This window comes from Schistocerca gregaria, chromosome 7 (genome assembly GCF_023897955.1).
Source record: "Schistocerca gregaria isolate iqSchGreg1 chromosome 7, iqSchGreg1.2, whole genome shotgun sequence".
NCBI classification, from domain to species: Eukaryota; Metazoa; Arthropoda; class Insecta; order Orthoptera; family Acrididae; genus Schistocerca; species Schistocerca gregaria.
In genome coordinates this window covers 493941237-493956724 of record NC_064926.1, presented here as the reverse complement: position 1 = coordinate 493956724, position 15488 = coordinate 493941237, and the positions used below count along the sequence as shown (strand labels likewise).

At 41.5% G+C, this 15488-nt stretch overlaps 1 protein-coding gene across 3 annotated transcripts in view; it reads right to left on the bottom strand.

Moving 5' to 3' along the window:
* LOC126281722 (histone-lysine N-methyltransferase ash1) overlaps window positions 1-15488 on the bottom strand; it is a 322515-nt gene that overhangs the window by 74468 nt on the left and 232559 nt on the right. For all 3 annotated transcript variants that reach the window (XM_049980899.1, XM_049980898.1, XM_049980900.1), the window contains one exon: window positions 3653-3907. In XM_049980899.1, the coding sequence (XP_049836856.1) occupies window positions 3653-3907 (255 nt within the window). The remainder of the gene's footprint in view (window positions 1-3652; window positions 3908-15488) is intronic.

Genomic DNA, 15488 nt, shown 5'->3' with positions numbered 1-15488 from the left:
CATGGAGAAAATAAAGATGATGAAGAAAAGGGTAATCAAAGTGTTGAATCTGACTCCAATGTACACACAATTTTTATGTTGAGACTAAGATGATAAACCTACTGTTTGTGATTTTAATGAAAACTTTTGTGCGACACTGAAAAACAGATGATAAAGACAGTAATGATGAGAAAATTAGTGAGAATGAAAATACTTCTGATGCATCTAACTTCGACTCTTCTTCATCCAGTGATACTGTACACTGGCCAGTACCTGCTATAGAGGATATCACAACTGTGATTACTGAAAAGGTTTATGAAGTATATCAAAACAAGGTATCTATAAAAAGACAAGGTGAACACACTACACAAACCCATTGACATTTTAGTTTTTCGTGGGTTTACTCACGTTTGAACAAGACGAAACATTTAACGAAATGGATGTTGTACTCGCCATGAACAAATAAACTGTACTGTTTTTTGCTGCCGATTATTTGCCTCTGAGAGCAGTATATAAACATGAATCATCATCTTAACATCTATCAAATTTTGAAAAATGCAGAACACTCTGTATGGTCTTGAAACTTAAGAAAAGGCTCTGACAAACATAATCAGAAGATTGTTCTTGATGAGATCACGGAATGGAGGAACATTTTACATCACTGTTTAGATATTACACTATTTTTAGTCCAGCGAAAGCTTGATTTCTGTGGTGACAGTAAAGACATTTCTTTGGAAAACAGAAATTTTCTTAAAATTAGTGCAATTGATGACAAAATCTCAGTATTACAGCTGGAGGAGCCTGCTGGTGAATAAAAGAGAGTATCTTATTACTGGTAAAAGGGGATACAAAATGAATTTAATTTTATTTTAGGTGAATACATTTAGGAAGAAATTATTGCAGATATATTCCATAAATATTATGGAATAATTTTTGACGGCACTCCCAGTGAAAGAAGAACTGACCAACCGAATGAAATATTGATATGTCCATAAAGAAGACAAAATTATGGAAGTTCCAAAATCCTTGTTAGTTTTTTATGTCAGGAAAGACTGCAGAGGATATGTCAAAATATATTCAACAGCACCCAGAAAAAGACGGGCTGATATTGTGTTATGCATGGCTCAAAGGTATGATAACACTGTGCCAATCTCAGATGTACATGGAGGAGTATTATGAAAAATTCAAGAAGTCAATCCAAAAATCATTTTCAGTCCCTGTGCAAATCATTCCTTAAATCTTTGTGGAGTTTGTGAATTCTCATTTATTCCCTTCGGCATCATCTGTTTTGCACTCATAAAGAGGTTATTTCAATCTCCTCATCATCTACATACAGATGGGAATTACTTATAGAGAAATAAAAACGTTTGAAACAACTGTTTGATATCCACTGGAGTGCGCATTACATTTCCGTTAAAGTCATAAAAAGAAAATGAGGAAGCAACTGCGAGCACTTTTGAAGATATGCAAGTGTCATTCAAGGCAAATCTTGATACTAGATCTGTAGCAAGCTTGCTCCTTCACATATAACTGCATTTTATCTTTTTGACCAACTTCAACTTTTGGCACATGACAGTGGAGAAGTCAATTTAGCTGAAGAATATATATATATATATATATATATATATATATATATATATATAAACACACACACAGAATTACGAGCTTTCGCAACTGGCAGTTGCTTCGTCAGGAAAGAGGGAAGGAGAGGGAAAAATGAAAGGATGTGGGTTTTAAGGCAGAGGGTAAGGAGTCATTCCAATCCCGGGAGCGGAAAGACTTCCCTTAGGGGAAAAAAAGGACAGGTGTACACTCGCACACACACACACACACACATATCCATCCGCACATACACAGACACAAGCAGACATATTTAAAGGCCTTAAAACCCACATCCTTTCATTTTTCCCTCTCCTTCCCTCTTTCCTGACGAAGCAACTGCCAGTTACGAAAGCTCGTAATTCTGTGTGTGTGTGTTTGTGTGTTTTGTTCATGTGCCTGTCTGCCGGCGCTTTCCCGCTTGGTAAGTCTTGGAATCTTTGTTTTTAATATATTTTTCCCATGTGGAAGTTTCTTTCTATTTTATATATATATATATATATATATATATATATATATATATATATATGTGTGTGTGTGTGTGTGTGTGTGTGTGTGTGTGTGTGTGTGTGTGTGCGCGCGCGGATGGATATGTGTGTGTGTGCGCGCGCAAGTGTACACCTGTCCTTTTTTCCCCCAAGGTTAAGTCTTTCCGCTCCCGGGATTGGAATGACTCCTTACCCTCTCCCTTAAAACCCACATCCTTTGGTTTTTCCCTCTCCTTCCCTCTTTCCTGAAGAAGCAACCGTTGGTTGCGAAAGCTAGAAATTCTGTGTGTGTGTTTGTGTGTTTTATTTATTGTGCCTGTCTACCGGAGCTTTCCCTTCACATAAGACTTTAGATAAAGGACTCACCAAATTAAAAACCATGAATGAGATTTTTGTGATGGAAAGAACTATAATTATAGACAATGCTGTTACTTTTGGCACTAAAAAATACTATGATATGAACATTAACAATGATCAACAAGGAAGACGGAGGGTAGATAAAACAATGTCAGGTAAACTAGCTCATGACACTGGATTATCAATTCAACAAAAAGTTTGTTGATCGGTGTTTGAATGCATAGAATGATTTCGACAAGAGTTCTCACAACAATACATGGTCATTAAAGATATCATCAAAATTTTCCAAACCGTTGAAATAAAATTTATGCTTGAAGCTTCCAATAATGCTCTGGCTGTAGCACTGGACAATCTGGTAGAAATTTACGATGAGTTTGATAAAGAACAGGTGGTGCAAAGAAATAATCTATGTGCAATGAATAAAATTGTAGATGTTGTTGCTAGACAGACAGCCCAAGAAATCCTTCAATTTATAATTAAATGGGACTTCACTGAATTAAAATGGGACTTCACTGAATCATTACCCTGTATATCACTTATAATCCAATACTTCTTGGCTATTTGTGTCTCAGTCACATCATGCTAGAGAATAGCTAGCTAAACTGTACATTTTACTAAGTGAAAGTAAAGTGTCAAATGAAATACATTTGAATGATTTTATTGAGAATTTCTAAAAATAAAGACACCAAAACATGTACTATAACAACATCAATAATAAATACTATCTCGTACTATGGTTACGAAGCTAACTGTCATTATAATTGTAAAAGGTTTGTTTCCAAAAATATAAAATATAATTTTCTTATTCTATTCATTATTATTCCTTTGCACTGCCTGATGGTAACTGCGCTAAACGCTGATTCATATTTTCTCACATACATCTTTAAGTATGTGCACTACAATTACTAGTATGTAGAATACATACATTATAAATATTTGATTTCTTTATCAATCATGACACCTATATTATTCATATTTTACAAAATGTACAGCACATATATCAATTTCTAAACAGACTGGAGAGCATGTTTAGTTTCATCACCACAGGTCTCTGAAAGGCTTAGGCGGTCATTGCACCATACCACCTTTGTTTGGTCTTCTTGAATAAGATATACCATACAACAATATTAATAGAAGAAAAGTGAAAGATAGTATGAAAATGATTAGTCAAAAGGAATCAGAAATTCCTTTAGGTTATTACAGGGCTCAGCATATTCGGCTGTTCATACCTCTAGATGCTCTGTTATAGGAAGGGTCTCAGACTGGACCTCAATATGACCCAGCTCCTGAGCTAGTTGTGAGATCTCTGCTACCTCTCCATCCTCATCACTATCTGACTCATCATCATCAGTGTCAGTATTGCTGCGGGGTGTATGGACACCCCTCCCACGTCCACTGCCACCTCCAGCACAAGGGTACAGGCTCGGTGAGGCGGGTACACGCATACTGTAGAGCGCTGCTGTGCGGCCACCTACGGCCGAAACCTGCAACAACAAGAAACAAAAATAAAATGTGTAAAGTTGCAAGAGAAATGTAGCACTTCAAGTATTGCTACGTGTATCAACTGACATTGTGACAAAGGAAGCTGGAATATTTTTACTTCCCCTCTTGTTTTGCCATTTACCTCCTTAAAATTTCTTTTTCCACTTTCAAGTAATTACCATTAATGTACATGAGTATAATCTGCATGTTCATAAAAGAGAAAGGTTGGCCCTCAGTTTTAATTTTGTGCTTAGTTTTATGTATGTTATTGATTTTCCAATTTGTTTCAACTATTCCTAGTTAGTATCTTTTGTTATAGGGTGAAATCAGTAATTGTTTTGTAACTTAAATTCTATTGTTGACATACAAACAAATATAAATTCTGTACTAATTATAAACATTTGGGAGACAAAACAATAGCATTCTTAAAGGATCTATTTGGCTCTATTTGGAAACATGTTAGCAAAACCAATCCTTTATGAATTCCATAGTAATTAACAGTTTTGTCAAGAGTATTGTTTACATAACTATATTTGTTAATTTCATGATTTAAACAAATAATTAGGCTTAATCCTTGTAGTAGAAGAAACCGTTAAAAAGAAATTACACTGAAGTGGGTACACTGAAAATGTAGCATATGGGAACATTGAAAATGAAGCAGATATTCTTTAAGTGAACATATTCAAACTCTGATACTTGACTGAAAATAAGTTTGTAATTAACAGTTCACTAAAACCTACCCTTTGGGTGCCCTTTATCCTGCTACTGTTGAGTCATAAATAGTATGTTACTTCTCCTATTTTTTGGAGAACCAACCATACCTGTATAAAGCCTGTTATTAAATCAGATCAACACTCCCACAGGCATATTTAAGCTACTGCGATCACCCCCCACTCCGGGAGGAATCCATGTACCCCTACAATCTGTGTCTAGTGCATGATGAAACATGATATTGTTTATGCATTGTATATCTGGTGTGAAACATGTGAATTAGTCCCATATTTACCTAGGTGAATGTGGAAAACTGTCTAAAAACCACATCCAGGCTGTCCAGTATACCACCTCCCATGGTGAATCCGTGAGGCACATTCAATTTGGGGCTAATGCATCTCCCTGTGTTACAGAATCAAGTACTCTGATGCACTCAGGTGTCCTGGCAGTTTCAATAGTTCTCTGACATAATGCTGTAAAATTATATCTGAGCATCATCCTGAGTATGTTTCATTCATTAATTTTGTGTTTGCCTATTAGTGGGAGCTGTGGTTATATCTGTCACTATTATATGAAATGGTAACTCTGATCTCCCACCTGCACAACAAGCTCTCTATCTTATCTGCCTAAACATGAAAGTGATATCATATAATGATGCCGAAAGTAGGTACTTAGAATTGCAGGTACTTGGTTCTCTTTAACGCAATTGAATTTGCTCAGCACATTCAGTTTTCATCAAGAAATCATTACCCACAAGAAAATGTAATTGCTGTATGTGAATTCTGTGCTATGTTCTGGGCAACAGCACACAATTAAGCCACTTCTGACATTAAACATCTTCACTGATTAACAAACACAACTATGCAATAATATTTAACTTTCTAGTGTGCACTGCGTGAACAGACCAACACCTGAGCCCAAAAATTCTTGCCATTATTTCTCCACTGATTGACGACTCCATAGAGTGCTGTGTGCACAACAACCATATACGTTATTAGAAGGTAGGTCAGTGTTGGCTGTAATTTTGATGGTTTATTGACAGCAAAATGTTCCATAGGTTTGGTTACCGATGATAACTTGACACCAGTACCTATGAGCTTTAATTTGTACATTACAGCACTGAAGATGATCATTGTGTTATTGGAAATTGATTTTGCTGTCAGTAAACCATGAAAATTATGGCCAACGCTGACCTTCCTTCTAATTATTTCTCCATGTAATCACAGCACACAAAATTATGTACTGGATGTTCATAATATGCTGTGTTTCTATAAATGAATTCTTATCTGTCTGAGTTAAAAATGATAATCAGAGTTTTATTCCACAGTTTCACTGATTTTTGGGTTTTGTTTACAGCTGTATTCTTTTAACTATTTGTGACATGTCCAATGTTGCGTACTGATGGCACTGCAAACTGAATTAGATTAAACACTCATTTTCTGATACACACAATCAGTTTCAAGAGATTGTCTTTACTGACACACTATATTTTTAGATATGCTCAACTCATTAACTAAGTAATCAGCATCTGAAGAAGCCACATAGACGAGCTGTGTTCAGTCTCAATACCAGAAGTGATTTCTGAAAAGTAACCTTTGGTATAGGGCACAAACTTGGATTCTACAATAACACACCAGCTAATATGGATGCCCATAAAGACTCACTATCATTTCAAAAACTCATAACTTGGTAACTATTAGAGATAGACAACTGTGGTTTGTTGTAAAATGTTTAACACCTCTCAGTTTCTTTTTTCTTTTTGTTCTATGTTACAGATTTGTCTTGAAGTGCATCAAAACGGTGACAAACCAGAAGGTTGCAAAGTGTCATCTGGTGTGCAGAGTCCAAGTCTCCAACAATGCTACTGCAGAATTATCGAGTTCATACGGGAGGGCATCACCGCAGAAACAAGGATAATGTGATGGTTCAAAAAAATTTAAAGAGACAGACAGTGTCAAAGAGCTGTCTCAAAGCAATGGCTCCTTGGGTCCCAAGCAAATGTATTGGCAACGACTTCAACTGTCCATAAAATGATACATAAGCAGTTACGCCTTTTTGCTGTAACAGTCTAAGTATTGGAGCTTAACAATCGTCCTCTGTAGTATTCAATCGCATGCCCCATAGTGGCCTCCACACATACTGACAATGATGACTTGAGAGTCTCACTTTTCGTATGAAGCAACATTCAATATTTCAGGACATGCGGATTGCCACATTAGGAAATGGGCTTGGAAAAGCAGCACAACACACATTAACACATCCATTATAGTCCCAAGCTTCATGTTTGGTGTGGCCTAATGCATGACAGGCCCATGTTTCTTCAAAGAGAATACCATAAACAGAAATGTTTAGCTGGACATACTGAAACAGTTCCTGCTATGACAAATTGAAGAGCGTAGTTGTCCATCACTGTCCAGCATAATGGTGCACCTCCACATTGGTGTTAGAACATGTGAGATATGCTGAATGACACACATTATGGGAGGTGGATAGGTCGTGATGATCCCAACACATGGCTCTGTGCTATCCTGATGTCATGCCATTAGATTTAGTTTTGTGGGGTTATATCAAGGATTGTGTGTACACAACACCAGTCAATGAGATCAGAGCTGTTGATGCTGCAGTGCTGACCTGTACATGGATGGAACTCAAATATTGCTTTGATGTTCTGTAAGTGATGAGTGGGGTGCATATTGGAAATTTCGCACAACTGAAGAAAAGATTCTAAGAGTTGCTAAACGGTTTAAAATAAACCACAACACTGTATCTCTAATGGTTTCCAAGTTATGATTTTCTGGTATGGCAGCAGGATCTTGCGGCCACCCTGCAGGCTGCGGCCTTTTCAGAGAAACCTCGTAGCATTCACTTTCAAGGGACTAAGGTAAACTTAAATCTGGATGACTACATGGGGATTACTGTTCCACTCTTTCGAAATGGGAGTCCACTGTGTTAATGTCCATTTCATCCCTCTGAGCTTTCACAGAAATAAATTTTGATAGAAAAAGAGGCTGGTGTACTATCAAATGCAGTGTCCAATATTTTCCCCCAATAATGTGTAGGCAGAAGATGGAAGCAGTATCAAGTCAGACTTGCCCCTCACAGCCTGGGCCTAGTTATGGTATCACATTATTATCAGATGGGTGCATATCTTCCATAGTGTTGTCAGAATCTGAACTCAATGTAGGCCTTCTATAAGTTGTTATATGCTCCTGTTAAAACTACTTTTACGTCTATACCCTGCAAGCCACCTTAGTTTGTGGCGGAGGGTGTTTTTGGTACCATATCTCTTTTCTCCTTCCCTTTTCCATTTGCAAATAGCAGATGGGAAGAATGTGTCATTAAACCTCTGTATTAGTTCTAATTCTGATTGTCTAATTGTGTCCATTTTGCGATGCATATGTGGGAAGAAGTAAAACACTGCCTGGCACTTTTTTGAATGAACATTCAACAGTCTGGCTGACTTTAATGCGCAACACATCTCTTCTAGTGTCTGTCACTGGAGTTTTGCAGAGCATCTCCGTGCTGCTCTTCACTGAATATTTTCTACCTCTTCTTTTCACCCAATCTGATAAGTATCTGAGACTGTAGCAATACAGAGAAACGGTCGAACAATTGCTTTGTAAGACATTTTTCGTGAGTGAATTACTTTTCCTTGTGATTTTTCCCATGAGTCTCAATTTCACAACTAGTTTTATGTAGTCATTTCACTTTAGATCACTCCGGATATTACTCCAACGTATTTTCCCGTAGTTACCTTTTCCACTTCTAGGCACTGGTACTCCGAGCATTCTCTGTATCCAGCTGATCGTGCAGTGTGCTTTTAGGCAGTCTTGTGACAGAAAAACAAGGCCTCAACACCAATGTCTTCTCTCAGCTCTCCTAGTACGGTATAATGAATGGTTTAGTCCCTTAACAGTCCTTGTAGATTACAAGATAAATGCTGCTAACACTTTATGGGAAAAGTACTGTTTCCACGGTGTTGATTTAGGTTGAGAAGAAGGCACTGCTAAGCTGCACATTCGTGAGGCACCTTTCGTAATAAACGTCAGCGGGTAGACGGCGGCTGCCCCACGTGGGGCTCTGCGAGGGAGATGCTAATCAGCGGCGGCGCCACGCAGCCGACGACTGCCCGCTGACTCACTGCCGGGCCAACTACGCGGACGGCCGACGGGGGCGGGCTTTACCTACGTATTAGTCACATCACAGATGTCGCGCCATCCGTGACTGCTAGGCGCCGCGCTACTTGACGGCTAATGCTCAGCAGCCGTTTCTCCTCACCAGTGTTTTCACTATCGAGTCAGGGACTTCCACAGAAACGGGAATTTCTTCACAAATTATCAGTAGGTAGATAAGTATCGTCAGAATCGAACTAGGTCGGCATTTAGAGCCTGAAAGAATTAGGGTTTCTTGTTGTGGGATACAAACGCGAGAGGATAAATAATGATCTGCCGACTCCAGTCCCGCAGCCGAAAGAAAGTTTACGTCATTGTATCCAACATCTTCAAAAATTAGAAAACTGCGTTTATTATAGTTGGATTCTCTTCTTTTCTGGGAGAACCATTCAGAATTTATACTCTACTATGAGAAAGTGTGAGTAAACTACATTATCAGTACCTCGCGAGAGATCGAAAGGCGGACTCATCTGTGTCTCTATCAGGTCGGCTGATCGGATCGTGCAATATCCAGATTTATGGGGCATTTATAAGTGACAGTGTCTACATCTATTATACCCGGCAAACCATTATGAAGTGCTGGGCAGAGGGTACGTTCCATTGTACCAGTTATTTAAGATTTCTTACCGTTCCATTCACGTACGGAGTGCGGGAAGAATGATGGTTTGATTGAATGCCTCTGTGCTTGCAGCAATTATTCTAATCTTATCCTCTCGAACCCTATGTGGGCGATACGTAGGGGGGTTGTAGTATATTCCTAGCGTAATGATTTAAACTCGGTTCTTGAAACTTTATTAATAGATAGTTTATGTCTATCTTCAAGAGTTTTCCAGTTCAGTTAATTCAGTATCTCTGTGACACTAGACCACGGATCACACAAACCTGTGACCATTCGTGCTGCCCTTCTCTGTATACGTTCGATGTCCCCTTTAAGTCCTATTTGGAACGGGTTCTACGCACTTTAGCAATATTCTAGACCCGGTCGGACGAATGATTTATAAGCAACGTTTTGTGGATTGACAGCACTTATCTGGTATTCTACCAATGATCCAAAGCCTACTACCTGCTTTACCCACAACAGAGCCTATGTGATCATTCCATTTCGTATTCTTACAAAGTGTTACACCCAGGTTTTGTATGAGTTGGCCGACTCCAACAGTGACTCACTGGTATTATAGTCATAGAATACTACTTTTTTTCGTTTTGTGAAGTGCGCAATTTTACATTTCTGAACATTTAAAGCAACCTACCAATCCCTGCACCACTTTGAAGTCTTATCAACATCTGAGTGAATATTTATTAAGATTCTTTCAGAGGCACTTCACCACAGATAACTGCATCATCTGCAAAAATATTGGTATTACTATCAATATTGTCTGCAAGATGAAAGGTGATTAATACACCGCATGAACAACAAGGGTCCAAACACACCTCTCTGGGGCGCACCTGAAGTTACTTCTACATCTGACAATGATTCAACATGCTGCATCCTCCCTAACAAAAATTCCTCAATCCAGTAACAAATTTAACTTGAGACCCATATGACCGTACTTTTGATAATAAGCGTAGGTGCGGTACTGAGTCCAATGCTTTTCGGAAATCAAGACATACAACATCCACCGGACTGAGTTGATACAAAGCTTTCAGTATGTCACGTGAGAAAAGTGCGAGATTGGTTTCACATGATCAACATGTTCAGAATCCATGCTGGCTGGCACTGAGGAAGTCACTCTGTTCAAGATACCTCACTGTGTTTGAGCTTAGAATATATACTAAGATTCTACAACAAATCGTTGTCAAGAATACTGGACGGTAGTTTTTGCGGATTACTGCTGCTATTCTTCCTGTAGTCGTGTGTGACTCGTGCTTTTTTGCAAGAACTTTGTTCGAGGGATCTACCATAGGGGCTAACTCGGCCGCAATTTAAGTATATAATCTGACATGGATTCCATCGGGCCCTGGAGCTTTGTTCAATTTTGACAATATTCTGCTACGGCAGCCACTGAATGGATCACGCATTGCTCTAGCTCTCTTGACAGTCAAACGCGTTTCATTAGCATCTGCCCATCTGTAGCCCTATGCTTTGTGTCCCGATGCAGGACTGAAACTCACTGGAAATGGAGGAAAAACTGACCTATAACCATGTGTCCGGAAATGCATCGTCGCTACGGTAGATGGCACTGACAAGTGATGGTTCCTCTGACCACGTGCCGTGTGTTTCTTGTGTGTTGAAGGCTGTGTGTGTGAGATGCAGCGTAGTGTAAACAGCTGAATGGTCCGGTATTCACATCGGAACAAGCCAGGATGGTGTTTGTGTGCGGTCAAGCAGACGGAAACGGTCGAGAGGCAGCACGGCTATACCAAAACAAGTACACTCACAGACAGCAACCACACCACCCAACATTTAAAGCCCTTTCTGGGCGTTTGTGTGACACGAGTCCTTTGAGACAGACGAACGTACAGGGAGGCGGCGGACTGTGCCTACACGAGATTTGGAGGACCGGGTTCTACAGGTTATTGAGACGAACCATAGTACAAGCTCCTGGCAAGTTGGCCGCCAACGTGGTGTAAGCCAATGTACTATTATATGTATCCTGCATGACAGCCGCCATTATCCCTATCACTCGCAATTCCACGAGGCCACTTGGAACATCTGTTGTGACGTGGACGCGACGCAGCTCTGTACTGTGTTCCGGGACGATTTTCCGCCGTTGCACGCACACCGTGCATTTGGAGATACATTTTCATAGGGCCTTTTTTCCTCCATTTCCAGTCAGGAATCCGTCGCTGCAGTTTGCCGGTTTCATTAATATTCACATATTAGAACACTGACAATCTCGAAGGAGTAAATATTACTGCGGGTGGCTGCAGATATCCGCTACTGTCAAGTCTTTTCAGTGTGACTATTAGAGTAGTACACTGAAGAGCCAAAGAAATTGGTATATGTCTATCGTGTAGGGAGACCGTGAGCATGCAGAAGTGCCGCAACACGACGTGGTATGGGGTCGACTAATGTCTAAAGTAGTGCTGGAGATAACTGACACCATGAATTCTTCAATGCTTTCCATAAATCCGTAAGAGAACGAGGAAGTGGAGATCTCTTCTGAACAGCACGTTGCAAGGCACTCCAGATATACTCAATAATCACAGTGGGGAGTCTGGTGACCAGCAGAAGTGTTTAAACTCAGAAGAGTGTTTCTGGAGCCACCTAGTGGCAATTCTAAACATGCAGGGTGTCGCACTGTTCTGCTGGAATTGCCGAAGTCGGTAGGAATGCACAACGGACATGAACGGATGAAGTGGTTAGACAAGATGTTTTCGTACGTGTCACCTGTCAGAGTCGTATCTAGACGTATCAGGGGTCGCATATCACTCCACCTTCACACACCCAACATCATTACAGAGCCTCCACCAGCTTGAACAGTCTCGTGCTGACATGCAAGTTCAATGGATTCATGAAGTTGTCTCCATATCCGTACACATCCATCCTCTCGATACAATTTGAAACGAGACTCGTCCGACCAGGAAACATGTTTCCAGTCATCAACAGTACAATGCCGGTGCTGAAGGGCGCACGCGAGGCGTAAAGCTTTGTGTCGCGCGATCATCAAGGGTACATGAATTGGCCTTAAGCTCCGAAAGCCCAAGAAATGGCTCTGAACACTATGGAACTTAACATCTGAGGTCATCAGTCCTCTAGAACTTAGAACTACTTAAACCTAACTAACCTAAGGACATCACACACATACATGCAAGAGGCAGGATTCAAACCTGCGACCGAAGCAGTCGCGCGTTTCGGGACTGAAGCGCCTAGAACCGCTCGACAACCGCGGCCGGCCCCGAAAGCCCATATCTACGTTGTTTCGTTGGTTCGCACGCCGACACTTGTTGATTGCACAGCATTTGAAATCTGCGGCAATTTGCGGAAGGGTTGCACTTCTGTGATGTTGAACGATTCTCTTCAGTCATCACTGGTTCCGTTCTTTCAGGGTCTTTTTCCGGCCGCAACGATGTCGGAGATTTTATGTTTTACCGGATTCCTGATATCCATTGTACACTCGTGAAATGGTCGTACGGGTAAATCACCACTTCATCACTACTTCGGAGATGCTGTGTCCCATCGTTCGTGCTCCGACTATAACAACACGTTCAAACTCACTTAAATCTTGATAACCTGCCATTGTAGCTGCAGTAACCGATCTAACAATTGCGCCAGACGCCGACCGCAGTGTCATATTCTGTCTGTTTACATATCTCTATTTGAATATGCATGCCTGTACCAGTTTCTTTGGCGCTTCAGTGTAGAGCGAACACTGGTATCCGCGCAAAGCTCTCTGCCTACAGAACGTGTGTGGGACACACTTTAGCACGCCAGCAGCCGCCGCCACCGACTCTTCCAGACCCGCATGCAGGGATGCATCGACAGCCTATGGACAAATCTTGAAGCAACTCTTCACGAGAGGATGACCTGTCGCTACCAGCCTAGCAGTAACCGTACTGTCTTGGTCTAAGGCGTGTATCGTATCTGTGCCTAACGTTTTCTGTTTAAGTTGTTTTGTGCTTTCGAATTCTGTGGCGCCTCTGTATATCTTAGCGATACAATGATTTGACTTCGAGAGAATTTTATCAAATACATGAGTAGTAAATCTCCAGCGAGTAGGTGTTAGCTCGTCCTGTCACTTATCCTAAATGCTACCGGTTTTTTTTTTATTAATACGCTTAGCTTTCGGGCAGTCTGTGCGTTAGTGAAGAGCTGAGAATAAAAACGAAAACGTGGACGAGATAGAAAGTGGCGCCGCTGGCTTTCCCTCTGCGACTCCGCGGTGAGGACGCGCGTTGCGACGGCTGCCTGCGCTGCTACCGCGGACCGGCAACGCAGCGCGGCGCGGCAGGTGCGGCCGAGCGCCCACTGGTCAGGCCGGAACCTGGCCGCCGCCGCGCTGGACCGTCCACAGCCGGCCGGGATCAATATCGCCGCCACCGCCGCTGCCTACCTACCTAACACAACAGTTACTGCGGAGTACTAGGCCTGGACTTGGGCCTCCCCCTCCCTGTCCTCCTACCTCTTGGCAGAGTTAGATCCGAAGCACACTTCCGTCTTGTTGACCAGTCTAGTGTGGCAGTTGAAGAAAGCAGAACGAAAGCCGAAGTTTTAAATTTCACGTTCAAGAAATCGTTCACACAGAAGAGCCGTACAAACATACCGTCATTTGACCATCGGACAGACTCCTGAACGGACGACATAGTAATAAGCATACCCGGCGTAGAGAAACAACTGAAAGATTTGAAAACAAGTCACCAGGTCCGGATTGAATCCCAGTTAGATTTTACAACGAGTACTCTATCTGCGGCATTCGCCCCTTACCTATCTTGCATTTATCGCGAATCTCTCGTCCAGCACAAAGTCCCAAGTGACTGGAAAATAGTGCAGGTGACTACAGTATATAAGAAGGGAAAATTACACACAAATATTCCGAACTTCTGTTTGCTGAAGAATCGTTGAACATATTCTCAGTTCGAATGTAATGAACTTTCTTGAGACTAAGCAACGTATGTCCACGAAAGAAAGCATCGCTCGTGCGAAACTCAGCTTGCCCTTTTCTCACATGATATTGAAAACTATGGATGAAGGGCAACAAGCAGATTCCACATTTCCAAATAGCATCTGACATGGTGCCCCACTGCAGGCTGTCTACGAGGGTACGAGCATATGAAATAAATCCACAGGTACGTCAGTGGTTCGAAGACTTCTTACATAGTAGAACCCAGTATGTTGCCCCCGACGGCGGATGTTCAACAGAGGCGCAACGGTATCGTCGGAAGTGCTCCAAGGAAATGTGTTAGGACCGCTGCTGTTTTCTATATACATAAATGATTTGGCGTACAGGGTGGACAGCCACATGCAGTCGTTTGCTGATGATGCCGTGGTGTACGTTAACGAGTCGGAGTTGACTCACTGTAGGAACATACAAGACGACTTAGACAAAATTTCCAGTTTGTGTGATGATGGCAGCTAGCCCTAAATGTGGAAAAAAGTAAATTAATGTTCGGAAACAGTGTTACTAGTGTCCTGCTTGGCTCAGCAAGTCGTTTAAATATTTGGGCGTGTAACGTTACTAGGCAATATGAGGAATGAGCATGTTAAAACCGTGGTAGCGAAGGAAAATGATCGACTTCGGTTTACTGGGAGAATTTTAAAAAAGAATGGTTCATTTGTAAAGGAGGCCGCATATAGGACGCTGGTGCGGCCTATTCTTGCGTTTTTGGGATCTGTACCAGGTCAGACTGAAATGAGATATCGAAGGAATTCAGGGACGGGCGGCTAGGTTTGTTACCTGTTGGTTCGAACAACACGTAAGCGTTAGGAGTGCTTCGGGAACTCAAATGGGAACCCCTGGTGGGAAGGGGACGTTCTTTTCTTGAAACGCAATTGAGAAAATTTAGAGAACCGCAATTTGAAGTTGTCTACTACCGTCAACATACATCGCGCGTAAGGACCACGAAGATAAGACACGAGAAATTAGGGCTCATGCGGTGACGTACAGACAGTCGTTTTTCCCTCGCTCTATTTCCGAGCGGAATGGGGGGGGGGGGGAGAACAAGTAGTGGTACAAGGTACCCTCCGCCACGCACCGCACGGTGGCTTGCGAAGAACCGATTTAGATGTAGAATACACTGCCTATTCCAGATCTATACGCGT